The following is a 17,009-nucleotide window of genomic DNA, read 5'->3' as shown; positions in this document are numbered from 1 at the left end:
GTGAGATCTCACAGAGCACGTCCCATCAGCAGATCCCGAAAGCGCTTTGCATAGGAGAGCAGTATCATTACCCCCATTTTACAGATGGGAAAACTGAGGCACAGGGAGAGGTGGTGACCTGTCCAAGGTCACCCAGCAGGCCCAACCACACTGCATCGGCAGATTCCATCCTCCCAGCACAGCACCAATTAGCGTCAGCGGTGATCAAACCGCCAACCGGTGGAACAAAAGCACAAAGTCCATCTTTCTGCCTTTTCGTTATTTTTTTTAAAGGAGTTTATTCATTTACTTGGTAACTCACAACACGTAATCACTCGCAACAAGCGTCCCTCCCATTAGGGCAGGGGTGGCCAACCTGTGGCTTCGGAGCCACATGCGGCTCCTTGTCTAGGCACCGACTCTGGGGCTGGAGCGACAGGTGCCAACTTTCCCATGTGCCGGAGGGGGGCTCACTGCTCAACCCCTGGCTCTGCCACAGGCCCTGTCCCTACTCCACCCCTTCCCCACCCCTCCCCTGAGCCTGCCGTGCCCTCGCTCCTCCCCCCCAGAGCCTCCTGCATGCCACGAAACAGCTGATCGGGAGGTGTGGGGAGGCGCTGATCCGCGGGGCTGCCGGGGGCTGGGAGGCGCTGGGAGCGGGGGGAGCTGATGGGGGGCTGCTGACATATTCCTGTGGCCCTTTGGCAATGTCCATTGGTAAATTCTGGCTCCTTCTCAGGCTCAGGTTGGCCACCCCTGCCTTAGGGGAATTAACAAGGTTTGGCTGTAATTAGCTGGAAGTTAATAATACTGTGTTGATACAGTGCAAGATCAGTTTCAGTTTGTGTAATACCCTGAATGTCAGATGGTAACAGCATCGGGGCAGATTCTAAAGCCCTGACCCAGAGCAACGGAACTGGAGGGTTCTCAGTAGATTATGGAGCCTTTGATTTTTGCTTCCTAAGGCAAAAGAGAGATAAACCCTCATGCTTCAGGGCATGGCATGACCTGACCTTGAATCATGGGGGTCAGGAGGAAACTTCCCCTGGGGGAATGTTATCTCATCACTGCAGGGATTCTTGCAATTTCCTCTAAAGCAGCTGGAACTGGTCACTGTCGGAGACGGGATACTGGGCGTGATCTCCCCTTGAAGTCAAAGGGAATTTTGCCTGTGCAAGGACTGCAAGGGTGGCCCAACCTGCCTTTACCTTCCTAATGAGGTTTGCAAACACCAATCAATTCATTCCCACAACCCTTTCCATGAAGTAAGGGATGTTCTCCCCCGTATACACACAGCTGGGCAGGGGATCTGAGCAATTCCTGGCCTCCAGCCCAGTGGCCGGACCTGTCACCCCTCCCAGCTCCCTCTCACAGAAACAAAGGACCCAGACAGGAGTTTGCCCCTTGCGCGGTTGTGTTCAGAGCGGGTTAAATCAGGGAGAAGACTGCTTTGTGGAATTGTTCCCTTCCCACTGCCTCTCGCCCTGTGACAGCCTCGTTTGCCTTTAACATCCGATTAACCTCTTCCCCCCACCCCCACAAAACCCTGAACAGCATGAGGCCTGGAGCCTGGGTAATGGGGTGCCCTGTGCTGCCGGGGGGCGGGGAGGAGGAGAGAGCTGGGTTTCCTGCAGCACTGAATAAGCATGTCTTTTCTGTTTGAGCTCTTCATCCCCTCAATCTCCCCAAGCTCGGGCCCCTGTGGGGTGCACAGCATCCTGTGTCAGTGGGGACTTGGGGGTGATCAGCATCTCCCAGGATCAGGCCCATTGAGATGAGGGAACCTCTGGCTGTTCAACCCTGACCATTCCTGCTGCTGCTCTGAGCCCTGCGACACTGCCTGGGAACTCAGGGTTCCAGGCCTCCTGTTGGCGCCAGCACGCAGTGGGAATAGGGAGGCGACATGGGGACCATGGGGAAGTTGAGTCCAGTGGCTAGGGTGCAAGCCTGAGACTTTAAAAATCTGAGTTCAGTTCCCAGCTCTGCCACAAGCTTCCTGTGTGCCCCTGGGCATGTCACTTAGCCTGTCTGTGCCTCACGTCCCCCTCTGGACAATGGAGAGACTAACCCGGCCCAGCCTCGCAGGGGTGCCTGCTGGTGCTAAAACCCTTGCAGGGAATCCCACAGTCAAAAGCCCTGAGCTCTTTAAAATGACTGTGCTGGTTTCCACGGGCATCCTCCCCTCTAGGGCAACACTACACCCCACACGCAGGCATCGCGAAGGCATAACGGTACCCTGAGCACATGCCAACCAGCCGCAGCTCAATCAGTCCACAGCTCTGTCCAAACACCCATCTGGGGCCTGATAGAAACATCCCGGTGTCGTCAAACATGAAAAGAAAAAGAGCTGCCCATTACCCATCCCAGCCTGACCTCTCCTCCTCACCACAATCAAAGGCCCTGCCGGAGTATTTATAGCTCTATGTTAGTGCAGGCCTCTTTGGACAGCGTGGGATTTTATGGGTAAGAGCAGAGGATGGCGAGCCAGGACTCCTGGGTTCTGTTCCCAGGTCTGGCAGGGCAGCCTGTTAATTAGAGAGCGGACTTGGGGACGGAATCCCTAGATTGCCAGCTCTGGGAGGAAAAGTTACCTAGTGGTTAGAGTGAACAGAGTGGCGTGGGGGAGAGGACTCCTGCGTTCGAGTCTCAGCCGTGACACTGGTTTGCCATATGGCTCAGCTTCCCCCATCGCTAACAAGCCCTCGGTGCAATCCCAGGGCACACGAGAGACGCTCTACTGAGAGCAAAGGGATTTTGAGTCTCTGTTGCTGAGTGGGAGTTGGCAGCATGAAGGGGGGAGGGGGAGAGAACAGGAGACGAGCCTCAGCTGCAGAGTGGGGTGCTCAGAGCTGTACCTTGGGGCCCCTTCCCACCTCTGCATGGGGGCCAAAGCACCCCCACCCTGGCTGAGATCAGAGCCCACCGGAGCCAACGCGCACCCTGTACCTCATCACTGAGACAGCTGAGGGGTCGCGTCCCACCCCGGCTCCCATGGGTTCCCACTCGCTCTGCTGGGCTCCGGATCCCTGCTGCACTCCAGCCTGTCTGCCTCACACACTCCTCTCCTGGCTCTGATGCTCCTGCCCCTCAGCCTCCTCCCAGCTGGCTGGGAATGGGAAGGGATGCCTTGTATTCAGCTGGCCCAGCTTGTTGGGACCAGCCCAGTCGAGTTTGTAGGGAGGCGTTGCTCCAAATACCATTTCCTTAAAGGGCCGAGCCCAGAGAATGAACACACTTGCTGCAAGCACATGGCCCTTTGCCCACCAGCACATTCCTCTCGCTTGAGTGTTGACCTCACTTCCCAGTCTCTGCCCAAGCAGATCCTGCTCTGAAAGCAGAGACCAGGTGTGCCTTTAGTGTGTAACCACTGAATCAAACACTCCCCAGCCCAGGGCTACAGCATGGGGGCGCAGTGTCCAAGTCCTGCAAGTCTGGCCATAACTGTTGTTTTGGTTAAAGCCCCAGCCCCTGGAGTCATGTGAATATGAGAGAATCACAGCTTGTAATAAAAAAAGAACAATCATTTCTAGCCCTTGTGGTTGCAGAGAAACACTGGAAAGGTAACCCCTAATGGCCCGAAAGCAAGGCAAACACTGGAAAAGTAACCCCTAATGGCCCGAAAGCAAGGCAAAACCCTGTTTCTTTAAAAGGCAATTTTTAAGCCAGTCTCATGATTTCTGAACACCTGGACTTGGCAGCTCTGATTTACCTGCACAATATTTCCAAAGAATACTGTTGTTTTTCCAGAATGATCAGATATTTTTATCAACATTTTTCATCACTGATCTATTTTCAAAATAAGATTTATTTTTTTTAAAAGGGTTTGGCGTTATTTTAGGGCAGGAAGGGTTTGGTTTTTTTCCCTCTCCCCCCGAAACACAAATTTTATTTTGACACTTAAAAAACAACGTTTTAAAATGTCTCATTTCAGAAAATGGAACCACAGGTAACGCTGCTGATCAAAAATCATTAGGAAATATTTATTCTGTGGTGCTATTTTGAAAAACACCTATTTTGGGGAAAATGGTCCCCAAAAGGGCATTCAATGAAAAATTCTTTAGTTGAAAAAATCCTTTACCTGGTGAATCCTGGGTTGTGCCCCCGAGACCCTCCACCTGATAAAGCTTCACCCTGCAAGGTCTCAGCTCCATCTCCTGGGCAGATTATTGACAAATCCAGAGATTACAGAGCCAAAAGGCACAACTGTGATCCTCTAGCTTGATCTTCCCCATGACAGGGGCCAGAGAACTTCCTCAACATATTTCCTAGAGTAGATCACTTAGAAAAACATCTGAGCGTGATTTAAAAATGGCCAGGGATGGAGACTCCACCACAACCTTCAGTCAATTGTGCCAGTGGTTAATTACCCTCATTGTCAAAAATGTACGCCTTCTCTCCAGTCTGAATTTGTCTAGCTTCAACTTCCAACCATTGGACCACGTTAGCCCTTTCCCTGCTAGACTGAAGCCTCCATTATCAAATATTTGTTCCCCAGACTGTAAACAAGTCACCCCTTAACCTTCTCTTTGTTAAGCTAAATAGATAGAGCTCCTTGGTAAGGCAGGTTTTCAGTCCTTTAGAGAGGCAAGGTTGGTGAGGTAATATCTTTTGTTGGCGAGAGAGACAAGCTTTCAGTCTTACACAGAGCTCTTCTTCAGGGCTGGGAAATGTACTGGACCAGCTAAATACAGATTGTTTAGCATAAGGAGTTAACATATCTCAAGGTGCAGTGGCCCGTAAACACCCCTGTCAAGGTTCCTTCCCCACTCTGAACTCTAGGGTACAGATGTGGGGACCTGCATGAAAGACCCCCTAAGCTTATTCTTACCAGCTTAGGTTAAACGCTGCCACCACCAAAGTGTTACACAAAGAATAGGGGAAGTGCCCACTTGGAAACGTCTCCCCCCGAAAATATCCCCCCAAGCCCTACACCCCCTTTCCTGGGGAAGGCTTGATAAAAATCCTCACCAATTTGCATAGGTGAACACAGACCCAAACCCTTGGATCTTAAGAACAATGAAAAAGCAATCAGGTTCTTAAAAGAAGAATTTTAATTGAAGAAAAAGTAAAAGAATCACGTCTGTAAAATCAGGATGGTAAATACCTTACAGGGTAATCAGATTCAAAGCAGAGAATCCCTCTAGGCAAAACCTTAAGTTACAAAAAGACACAAAAACAGGAATATACATTCCATTCAGCACAGCTTATTTTATCAGCCATTTAAACAAAACAGAATCTAACACATATCTAACTAGATTGCTTATTAGCCCTTTACTGGAGTTCTGACCTGCATTCCTGCTCTGGTCCCGGCAAAAGCATCACACAGACCGAGAGAACCCTTTGTTCCCCCCAGCTTTGAAAGTATCTTGTCTCCTCATTGGTCATTGTGGTCAGGTGCCAGTGAGGTTATCCTAGCTTCTTAACCCTTTACAGGTGAAAGGGTTTTTCCTCTGGCCAGGAGGGATTTAAAGGTGTTTACCCTTCCCTTTATATTTATGACAACCCCTGTAACCACAGGACAAAAAGGAGCAGGGGTTGTTGTAATAAGCCATATACTGGTCCAAGAAAAGCTCTTACCTCTAATATCCTGGGACCGACACAGCTACAACAATGCTGCCTACAACAGTGGAAGATATTCTAATCTTTTAATCACTCCAGTGGCTCTTCTCTGAACCCTCTCCGATTTATCAACATCCTCCGGTCAGCAGTGACAGCTCAGTCATGCTGGATTGACAGCTCTGGACACGGGGGAAAGGGGCTTGGGACTCCTGGGTTCTTTGCCACTGCCTCACTGCATTACCTAATTTCACTTCCCTTTCCTGCCCCTCGGTTTTCTTCCTGATGGAAAGGGGATGGGGATTCCCTCCCTGACCCTTAACTCATTACCGTCTCCAAAGAGCAGTTCGAGAGCCTTACAGATGGCAAAGGATAGCGAAGCATTATTGATTCTACAGGAGTACTGTGTTTTCCCAGCAAAACATGCACTCTCTGTCTGTGGTGGCTTTATCCCCTCTACCGAGGGAAAAATCTCAACAAGCAAGAGCCACAAGCAGAGCATACACGTCTCCTTGGTGTAACGGGGCCGGGCCCAGCTGAGCTGCTGGGAAACAGGGGGGTTTCCCTCAGAAAATGTTGGTGGAAATGAAAATAAATGTCATTTTCTCTTGAGCAGGGAGGAAGGGCATCCTGGGAGATGAAGTCCAGTTGGGGAGCCCAGCCCAGAGAGGATAATAGCGACCGAGGCACCATGGCAGCATTTCGGAGTTTGGGGAACTCTCATCACCCAGAGAATCCGAGTCGAACCCCCATGCGCCGGTCGAACCACGGTTGTTATGGGAAAGTTTGGACCGGCCCCAACACAGCAAAGAAAGGCCTCGCTGTTTCCCAACTTCATGCCCCATAGCGCTTGTGGGAGGGGCTCGGGGCCGAGGGGGTGGCATTTCCCAGGGTGTCTCCAGCAGAGCGGGTGTCGCTCTCCCGGGGCACAGGGTTGCCGGTTTTGCTTGGACGTATCCCTGGAGGTGTCATCACATGACATCATCTTTGATTAAAGATTAATCTTTAATTCCTGGAGACTCCCAGACATCCTAAAGGGTTGGCAACCCTACAGGGAGCTGGACAGTTCCCAGGTGGGCAGGGGAGCACAGGGCTTTCCCTACAGGATCCCACTAGCCGGACGCCGACTCTGGCCCATCATAACCTGCCTTAGCCTTGTTTACACACAAACGTGGGCTCTCTGGGTCTCTATTGGTGGTAAAACACCCTAATGTAGACACAGTTACACCAACATAAGGGAAGGGAAATCAGCTATACCAGTAACAGAAACCTTTATTCTGGTTTAACTGTGTCCACACGATTGGCTATACTGATAAAATTCACACACCCCTAACCAAACCGGCAGGCCAGATTCTGCTCATTGACACAGGCATAAATTCGGAGTCACTCCACTGAAGTGACTCTGGATTCACACTGGTGTAACTGATTAGACGCCATCCAGTGCACGGGCTCCCTGGGAGAAGGTAGCCTCAGAGACACTTATCAGAGGACAGCTCTTCCTCTGAGCAGGGCAGTGAAGATTCTGCCGCCATGCGCCAGACTCTGAGGGAGCCATTGGTCCGTGCGCAGGCAGAAGAGCCAATGGAGTGAAAGAAGCAGACCCATACACCAAGCTTTCCAATCGGCGGAGGGTGGTTTGTGCACACTATGTTCTAGAAGGGGGTGGGGCCGGAGCCCTTTCCAATTTCTCATGCACACGTAGAAGCTGTATCTATCCCTGGTGGCAGGCAGAAGGGGCTGGGAAAAGACACTGGGCTGTGCCAGTTACTTGTTTGCACCTCAGGCATTGGCCAGAGATGGGGATGGCCAACTGTGCCATGGATGATTAGTGCTTTCAGTGTCTGAGGTATACAGCGCAGCACCCACAGGAAGGGGAAATCAGTGCCACTGTCCGAGAGACCGTAGCGTGGGGCTGGTGGAGAAGGCACCGGGGCAGCGAGGTTAAATCCTTCATGCAGGAGAAGCAGCCATGGCTGGAATTCCATCTGCACTGCACTGTTCTACCCCAGAGATGGCCACATTTCAGTGTGGGAAGAGCCTATACATGGTAGCAAAGCTGTGGCCATATAGAGCTTATTCAGAGCTGTTTCTATAGTCACCACAGCTAGATGTCCCAGCAGGAACAATGTCTGGCAAGCAGCTAAATATACCCCTTGTATTTTACACACGTCAAGTCAGAAATGACAGCTCATTTGCACTCAGAATGCCTTTTGCTTTTGCAGCATCTGCTGGGTAGGAGATGAATTCAGGCCCATTCTCTGTGCGTCACGTCCCTTTCCCGACATGAGCGGTATATTTGGACTCCTGCCTTCCCTGGGGAGTTTCTATTTCTGGTGGTATGAGTGGGTCGCATGGCGGATCTGGGCTTTGGGTTTTTAAATCTTAGCTTGTTGAGAAAAGAGGAGAACAACCTGTACTGCTCCGGGCCTCACGCTTATCTTCTGGCTTCCAGCAGAGCTCTAATGGGATCAGGAGGAGCTGGAAATAGTGGTTTGGGCCCATGCTGGCCAGTTTGTGCCATTGTTATTTATTGTTGGCCCCAGCCAAGGACCAGGTCCCACTGCGCCAGGTGCTGTTCAGACGTAACAAAGCAGACAAGCCCAGGTCCTCAAAGGTATTGAGATGCCTAATTCCTATTGGAATCAGTGGCAATTAGGTGCCTAAATACCTTTGAGGTCCCAGCCCCTGGGGGCTTGCAATCTACATGTCAGACAGGCCACAGGAGGGTGAGGTCACCAGCAGGCAGACAGAGTTAAGCAGCAAAGCAGAAGGCCCAACGTGTCCCTGGCAGGAGGGCATTACTGGCAGTGCTGGAAGGCATTCAGGAGGGATTGAGGCAGCTCTGTGTGTTTTGCTGGGGAGTCTTTGCCATGCATGGGTGGGGACAGGCAGGGAGACGCTGGTGGGAGACTTGGGCAGGTGAGGCTGCTGTCCCCAGGAGAGTGCAGGCCGGATCCACGGCTGCACAGCTCAGGGATGTGATCCCTGGGGTGGGCTGGGATGGCAAAGAGCCTTAAAGCAGCTGGTGTGTGAGGTGCTGCATTGCACACAGGCTCCTTGGCTGTACACAAAAAGCCCTCCCCATCATACCCCTGCCCTACAGAGCCACCTATTGCCAACCCACCTTCATGCTTCCCCTGCGAGCGGGCTCAGGAACCACTCCTGGGCAGATGCCACAAAGCCACCACCTTGTCCTGCACAGCCCTCCTCAAAACTCCCCTCCTTGGTAATGTGGAGGGGGAAGTTCAGTGTGAGAATGGTTACGCAAAGGAGAGCTGGGATCTCTCTACTGACTGGCTAGGAATTATCCCCTTTCATTTATTTATCACCCCATCTTCCTCATCTCACCCCACCCCACCTCTCTCATCCACCTATAGCCTCTTGTTTTTTGGAGTGAGATTTTTGGGGTAGGGACTTGTAGCAACTGGCATGGAACCTGGAGGGAGGAACACAGGCTGCAGGAGGGAAGAGTTTGTGGGAAGGCACCCCAGAGTCAGTCTGGGTGCACATGGCTGGAATGTCTGCTGCAGCTCCAACTCCTCTATACATAGTCCTCCTAATAAAGAGCCCCTTTAGTTTTACAGGCATGGAATCTTCTCCTGGTATTATGCAACCCATGAAACATGACTGTCCTTGGTTATATGTTTGTACAGCACCCAGCACAAAAGCCTGGCTGTGGCTTTTAGATGTTGCTGCAACATTAATGTTAAATAATGAAGAATAATGGCATGCAATGCCTTGCTACTACAGGACGAGAGAGACACCGAGATAGAATCTCTTATTACTTGGGGTTTGGCTGGCTTCCACTGAACGATTCACTAACGCAGCCCACAGCTGTGAATTCAGGATGGATGAATATTACTGACCCCAGTCGATCTGTATGTGCTTCACAAGGGAGGTTGGGATCATTATCTCCATTGTACAGCAGGGAAACTGAGGCACAAAGAGGCCAAATGGCTTGCTTAAAGCCTCCCTGCAGGCCAGGGGGACTTTGGGGGAAGCACCCAGACCGGCCAGGGGTTCTCTAGCCCAGCACTCTCCACTGGACCACAGTATTCCTTTGAGCTACTGCACCCTGACAGAGCCCCCTTCTAGTGCTTTGCGGCTGCTGCTTTCTAGCAGCTGGGCCCTGCTACGCATAGCAGCTAGTTCTTCAGCTTGTGTGGGGCAGGGAGGAGGGTCCCCTCTCCTCTGCTGTGTGTAGGGAGGATCGTGTCTGTGGATTCAGGTTCATCACAGCGGCAGGGTAGGAACCTGCCATAAAGGTAGGGCTGGGAGGTGAAAGGACAGCGCAGGGCTGGGGCCGAGCCGGGATTCGGAATCCACCTGCCCCTCTCACGCCCGACAAAACGTCCGACTTCTCCCAGCATTACAGGGAAAAGAAAAAACAAGCTGCCCCTCCCCAGGGTTACCCACGTCTGCCACAAGGTTGTTTCCTCTTTCCCCAGCCTTGAGCTTTTATGGTGGTTTGCACCTTGCTCCCAAGCTCTCTGGCCCCTCCGAGATGATGATTAGCTGGAAAGGCTCCAGAAACGCATGTTCCTGCTGGGAGTGAGCTCAGCACAGGGCCCATCTGCATGTTCTGGGGGCCTGGATACCCCGCCCGGGTAACCGCACCCACCCGTGGACAGGGGAGAGGAGGAGAAACCCCTCCCCCCAGCAGAGGGAGGAAGAGGGTGTCTGACCCCAGGGTCGTTGAGTTGTCAAGCTGCTGCTGGGTGTTTTGCTGATCAGCAAGACCACGCACAGACCCCGCTGTGGACAAATGATCAACCCTCTGCCATGGCAGGCTTGGCCAGTTCTTTTCCTGGAGATAGGGAGCTTTGCTGGTCTTGGGGGATGCTGGCCACTGCCCAAGGCAGGGTGCTAGGCTAGATGGCCCCCAGCCTGAATCTGCCTGGCCTTTCCGATGGTTACCTGACCGCTGCTTCCTTGTCCGGGGGGAAAGTGGTCGAAAGCGGGAAGGCCCAGCAAGGGAGTCCTTACATGTAGTGCTTTTCGTTGTGTGAACCCAAACTCTACAGTCTAGTGCCTAGAGCAAGAGCAAGGGAGTGGGGCCAGGACTCCTGGGTTCTATTCCCAGCTCCGTTGCAGACTCAGTGGGTGACCTTGGGCAAGTCACACCCCTTTCCATGCCTCAGTTTTCCCAGCTGTGATCCAGGGGAGATTATACTCCTGCCCCATTGCAAATAGCACAGGGCTGTGTAAGTGCAGCGATTTCCCTTTGCGCGCACACACACTTCCAGCAGCAGGCCTCTGACACGAGTCAGTGACTGAAGCCCTACAGCATGCCCGGGGTGGAGATATCGTTCTCCCTCCTTGACAGATGGGGAAACTGAGGCACGGGGTGGGGGCATCACTTACTCAGGGTCATCCCAGGAGCATGTGGCAGGGCTGGGAACAGAGCCCAGGTCTCATGCCTCACCCACAAGGTCATGCTCTGTGCCCTGTGGAGACACCCAGGACCGAGCAGGCATGTCCAGGCCACCAGGGTCCCTACTCCGACCAGCTCGCTGATCTCCCTGTGCCAGGTCAGGCCCTGTGATGCTGGCAAGTGCTAGGCTCACAGCAAAGCCCAGCCCAGGCTGCCGGAGGGGAGTGACTGGCTGTGACTGGTGCCCTCCCCTCCTGGCTCTGGCCGCTGCACAGGCACCCCCGGCACAATGGGGTGATGCCAGTGGAGAGGTGGGTGGGGGTTCATATCACCCCACAGCAGACGAGGCAGGCCAGCACTGCTGAATGTCTGGGGAGGAGAGAGCTGTGCTGTGCGTGTTACAGCTGAGCTGCCCCAGCCCCGGCCCACAGAGGGGGGCAGCGCTCAGACACCGGGTGGGGGACATGGATAGCCCAGGGCACACACTCCTTCCCTGTACACTCCACCTCCCTCAGACACCCCCTCCCACCACCGTTCCCGCAAACTACAGCCCCACTCGCACCCTGCCCCCCAAACCATGCACCCCACTTCCTCCCTACCTCCACCCCAACACCCACAGCTCCTGGGACGCCCACACCTGCCGCAGAACCAAGCAGCCACAGCCACCGGCCCCTGGATCAAGTCTGCTGCAGGACCACGCTGCAGGCACCGAGAGCAAGACAAACTCTCCAGGAACACACCCCAGCCCTGCCACCCCAGGGGCTCTGAAGAGCTTTACAGCCGTTAGCAGGTTCCATGGCCCAGCCTTCCCAGGTGGTGGCCTAGCCTTGCAGCCACCCCCGGGGAGGAAACTCAGGCATGGAGCCGGTAACAGATTTACTCAAGGTTACATCGGGAGTCTGTAGCCAAGACAGGAACTGAACCCAGGACATGTACGGTGACAGAGTTCCTCCCCTGCCTTGGTGGGTCTTGCGCTTATTGGCGAATTTGCTCGCCTCAGAGATTCACGGCATCCCTCAGTTTGGCCACTTTTAGTAGTGGCTCAAACCTGCTGTTCACTCAGCTAACCTCATCACTGGCCAGCATGGGGAAAGGGAGGAGAACAATCCCTGCAGTCTCTGCTGATCCACGATGTGGGTCGGGAAACAGCCCAGAGACCTTCCCCTCTGGTGGGACCCCACAGTACAGGTCAACTCCTCCTACGTTGGAACGTTTGGGGGGAGCCCGGGCCCACCCTCTACTCCGGGTTCCAGCCCAGGGCCCTGTGGAGTACAGCTGTCGAGTGCCTCCTGGAACAGCTGTGCGACAGCTACAACTCCCTGGGCTACTTCCCCAGGGCCTCCTCCCAACACCTTCTTTATCCTCACCATAGGACCTTCCTCCTGGTGTCTGATGATGCTTGTACACCTCAGTCCTCCAACAGTCCGCGTTCTCACTCTCAGCTCCTAGTGCCTCTTGCTCCCAGCTCCTCACACGCACACCACAAACTGAAGTGAGCTCCTTTTTAAACTCAGGTGCCCTGATTAGCCAGGCTGCCCTAATTGAGTCTAGCAGCTTCTTAACTGGCTCCAGGTGTCCTAATTAGCCTGCCTGCCTGAATTTGTTCCAGCAAGTTCCTTCTTGTTCTGGAACTGCCCGTTACCTTACCCAGGGAAAATGTACCTGCTTAATCTGGGACTAATATATCTGCCTTCAATCTCCTGTCGCCATCTGGCCTGGCCCTGTCACAGCACAAAGAGGAATCAAACCCAATACACCCCTGGACACACCCCCAGAGGAATCCCCAGGGAGTCTGGGTTAGTTTAGCCTGGAGAGGACAGACTGGACCAAGATCTCTCTCCATACATGCGCGTGCAGGGGCGCTGGAACTAGGGGTGACAGCATCCGAACATCTGACACAGGGGTTACAGGTGTGTTCAGTGGCATGCAGCTCCCCCACTGCAAACGCTGTCCCAACGCCTCTGCCGCGTAGTGTTTAATTCATGCCAGGGCTGAGCCCCGGAACCCTGGTTGGCAGTTCAGAGCCCCGGCACCTCTGGGCTTGGCGGGGCTGGTCCCTGATACCTCTGGGCTTGGCCATTCAGAGCCCCGACACCTCTGGGCTTGGCGGGGCTGGTCCCTGATACCTCTGGGCTTGGCCATTCAGAGCCCCGACACCTCTGGGCTTGGCGCATCAGTTATGAAAATAAAAAAATTGCTTGAGCCCCAACATGTCTTTCATTACAAGTTAAGCCCTGTGCCCGTACGCTAGCAGTGCCTGCATGCGGGTGGCTGGGTGCCGAGAGACACTGCAGGCCCCCTCCCGAAGGCTGCTCCTCAGGGCACGGGGGTGGGGGGGTCCCTCAGGGGCAGGCTGATGGAAGGGTTGGGGCCAGCCCTAGGGCCCCAGGGACAGCCCGCTCCTAAACGCCTGGAAGGAGAAATCCACTTACGGCTCCCGCGCCTCGCCCAGGGCATTGTCCGCTCCATTGAGCTGGGGCTCCATCGGACACGCTTCCCTCATCCCCTGGCCACGCTCCTGTCTGTCCGTCTGCAACTCGGCAGAGGGCGAGTTCAAAGCTCAGAGTCCGGCGCTGGCTGGGACTGGGCTGGCCCGGGGGACTTGCCCGCAGGAAGCCTGCGCTGATGTCGACGCTGAGAGGCCCTGGCGCACCAAGGGCTGCTCGTTCCCAGCCACAGTGACTCCAGACTCTGTTCCTCGTGACGGTTTCCCCGGCGACCGGCCAGCAGGTGTTTTCTGCCTTCAAGGAAATCCAAGCATGGCAAACCTGCCTCTGCACCACTGCCGGCTCTGAGATCATCTTTATATTCCTTCCTCCCGTCGCCCACAGCCGTGCACAAACACGCATGGCACATGCCAGCACACGCCAAAGCCAGGCTGGCAGCCAGGCTGATAATCAGACGGCAGCTTACGCCCACAAAAGCTTCCGACGCCCCTTCCACCCCGGGCGCTGCGCAGACGTTCCTAAACTGAGCTGTGACAGCCCTCGGTGCTGGGATGAAGGCACAGTCACGCTGTTGCGCACCCAGAACCCCACAGCCATGCTGGGGCCAGAACCCAGAGTCCCCATATACAAAAGCAGGGATGGAAGGGAGAATCACTGCTAGCAGTGTTGGGCCTATGACACACAGCTGAGCTATTCAGGTTCCAGCCAGCAGGGGGCAATAGCAGTGGCAGAGGGGTTTTGGGAATGGGAAGGAGCAGGGCAGGAGTGGGCGGGAATTGGGAGGATGCGGGGGGTGCAGCTAGTGCCTCACTGGGTGACCTCAGCCGAGTAACTGCCCTGCTCTGTGCCTCAGTTTCTCCTGCAGGGATGATACTTTGCTCCCTCCCCAGGGTGTGAGGCTTAGTGCATGTCTGGGAAGTGCTTTCAGATCCCCATCTGTCAAGTTACTCGTGTTGTCCTCCCTCCCCCCACTTCCTCTTGACTCCCCCGTACGCTGTAACCATGGCCGCAGCACCCACGGTTAACCCTCATTACCTTGTCCCTGGAGGGGTGTGAGGGGGCGTCACACTCAGCCCCAGGGGGGCGGTACCCCGGCACTAGTGTTGGGATGCCCATGGGAGTAGCCGGGGAGCTGGGAAACCTCCTGCCCTTGAAGGGAAGGGCGGGTGGGGGGGTGCAGAGCGGAACCAGGGCCCCTCACCCACAGAGCCCCTCACCCTGGGTTCAGGGCCCAGGTCCCCTCCCATTTGACTTTCCCTGCCTGACCCCCCTAGGTCCCCTTCACCCTCAGCCAGTGCCCGCCAGCGCAGGCTGCTCCCCGCCGCCTGGGGCACCCGCCCTCCTGAAATAGCGGCTGCTTGCTCCGCACTGCCCAGGGGGCGGCGAGTAGACGCCAGCCATTGCCCGGAGACGCCGTGTCCAACAAGCCCCCGGTCTCCTGCCACCAGTGCCCCCGTCAGCCAGTCGCTGGCACCTGGACGCTTCTCCTGGGAATGGGGCTGGCGGTGGGGAAGCTCAGATACTGCAGCCCGAGCTGCTCCCAGCAGGAGGGTCACCCCCCATCCCAGCCTCTCCTCTCCCAGCAGGGGGTGCTGTGAGGTATGGGGCAGGAGTGCTGATTGTGGGGGAGCCAGTCCCAGCAGGGGTGCTGTGGGGGACAGGGCAGGAGCACCGGCTGTGGGGGACCCCCCCAGCTCCCTCAATCCCAACACAGGTGCTGTGGGGGACAGGGCAGGAGTGCTGGTTGTGGGGGACCCCCCAGCTCCCTCAGTCCCAGCAGGGGTGCTGTGGGGGACAGGGCAGGAGTGCTGGCTGTGGGGAACCCCCATCTCACCCAGTCCCAGCAGGGGTGCTGTGGAGTAAAACATGTTGCCATTGTATTCACTGGACACTTAGTGGAGGGCCCAAGATTCGCATCAGGCAGCGTCCGGGTAGCTGAGGGTTCCAGAGCCCCTGGCCAGGGGTGGATCCCCGCCCACGTTGTGGGGCGGTAAGATCCCTTCGTGACCTCCGGGCTGTCTTCCCCAGCTCGCTGTTTGCCAGACGCCCGGGCTGGCTGAGCTCACCCCTCTGGGACCGTGCCCTGCAGAGCTACAGGGTGTGTAAGGAGCACCCTGCCCCACGGTTTGCATTTCACCAAAAGCAGCCTGTCCACCCCCTTCTCCAGTCGCTGCCCTGTCCCCCCAGCCAGGCTGGAAAGGCCATGGGAGAGGCAGAGCCTGGACTTCCTAATGCCTCAAGGGCAGGCTGGGAATGATTCACCAGGCCACAGCTCAGCAAATTACTCCAGCTCTGCCCCACTTCCTAACTGCTACCGGTACAAGCTCCTGCCCAGTTCTGTCAGCCAGGCCTGCAGGCCCGGCCGGGGCAAGGGCATGTCATCACGACCGGGGCCCATGGCCTGTGCGTCCCCTCAGGCCCAGCCCTGGCAATCCAGCATGTCTGTGTGGCAAGGGCATGCACACGGCCCCCTGAGCGCCCGTCCCTCATGCACTGGGCCCCGCACAGCACCTGCACGGGGTGAGCTGCTGGAATAAACGGGACCAGAGAGTCCAAGAGGTTCACAAGACCCTGCTGCTGCAAAACAATGGATGGTGAAATGTGGACCAAGAACAGAGCTCTCAGTCCGCTCAGTCCCATGGCAAGAGCCCCATCATCCTTCAACCTGTTATTAAACATACAGGAAAAGCAATGAACACAGTCCACGCCTGGGAAGTGTACAGTGTTCTCCCTTCTTCCCTTTTCCTGTAGCTGGAGAGTGTCTGCAGGGAGCCCCGTTTGACAGTCTCTTAGATACTGTTAACAATGGCAATAACTGTCCTTTCCAGGGAAGAGCCGGCGTCGTGGTTCCTGACCCTCTGATCCCGTTTCCTCAAAGACAGAGCAAGTCAAACACATCCAAACGGGGAGCGGAAAGTCCAGCCATGTCTCCGCCTCTCGCTGCAGCCTTTCTGCTGCAGATCCCTGGCCCACCACACACTCCAAACCTGTCCCACTGACACTTGCCTCCCGCAGACACAGATTAGATGGACTCGAAGGAACGGGCTGGTGCCTCAACGCTTTTGACAGAGACCAGGCCAGCCCGGGCCAGTTTCTGGCCAACCCGGGCTCCCCGCTTCCTGGGCAGCTGCCCCCGCAAAGGCTGTTACACAGACCACAGACGGAGGTGCTGGCAGAACAGCCCATCCCCTCGTTACTTTGTCCACCAGTTAGGCTTAATTTTCAGCACTAATTTTGGTTCATTCATTGCCGATTCCATTCTCTTGCTTGGTAGTCGGGATCTGACCTAGCCACTGGCTGATAACAGACCTTTGTTTTGGACTGAGTCAGTCTCTGGCTGTCACTTTTGCTGACTTTTATCACCAATTTTCTGTCACAGGCTGAGCTGGACTTCTGTTGCCTTGGATGCTTTAGCGCACAGGCCTCCCTGGGCCGTGGGGTCCCCATTCTGTGCCCCTTTAGCATCTGGCCTGGCTGGGCGTTCCCAGTGCATGAGGCCCGGGCTGTGGGAACGCCACACGGCTTTGCTGTAAAGAGAGGTCACAGCACAGGGAAGGAAGCCAGGCAGCTCTTTGATCAGCTGGGGAAGGTGTGGCTCCTCTCTGGTGCAGCTCAGTGCCCAAATTCACAGCCACACGCACACATGTACACGG

At 55.3% G+C, this 17,009-nt stretch overlaps 1 protein-coding gene across 4 annotated transcripts in view; it reads right to left on the bottom strand.

Moving 5' to 3' along the window:
- LOC141977803 (GRAM domain-containing protein 2A-like) overlaps nucleotides 1–13,845 on the bottom strand; it is a 30,451-nt gene extending 16,606 nt beyond the window's left edge. Inside the window, exon 1 of one of the 4 annotated variants that reach the window (XM_074939492.1) lies at nucleotides 13,342–13,845. In XM_074939492.1, coding sequence (XP_074795593.1) covers nucleotides 13,342–13,412 — 71 coding nt within the window. In that variant the 5' untranslated portion in view covers nucleotides 13,413–13,845. Of the gene's footprint in view, nucleotides 1–2,925; nucleotides 3,206–12,276; nucleotides 13,074–13,341 lie in introns of those variants that run through there. The other 3 variants (XM_074939490.1, XM_074939493.1, XM_074939491.1) reach the window with 3 other exon arrangements.
- Nucleotides 13,846–17,009: the final 3,164 nt, after the last annotated feature.

This window comes from Natator depressus, chromosome 25 (assembly GCF_965152275.1).
Source record: "Natator depressus isolate rNatDep1 chromosome 25, rNatDep2.hap1, whole genome shotgun sequence".
NCBI classification, from domain to species: Eukaryota; Metazoa; Chordata; order Testudines; family Cheloniidae; genus Natator; species Natator depressus.
The sequence above is the reverse complement of the archived record's forward strand: the minus strand, read 5'-3'. Positions and strand labels throughout refer to the sequence as shown.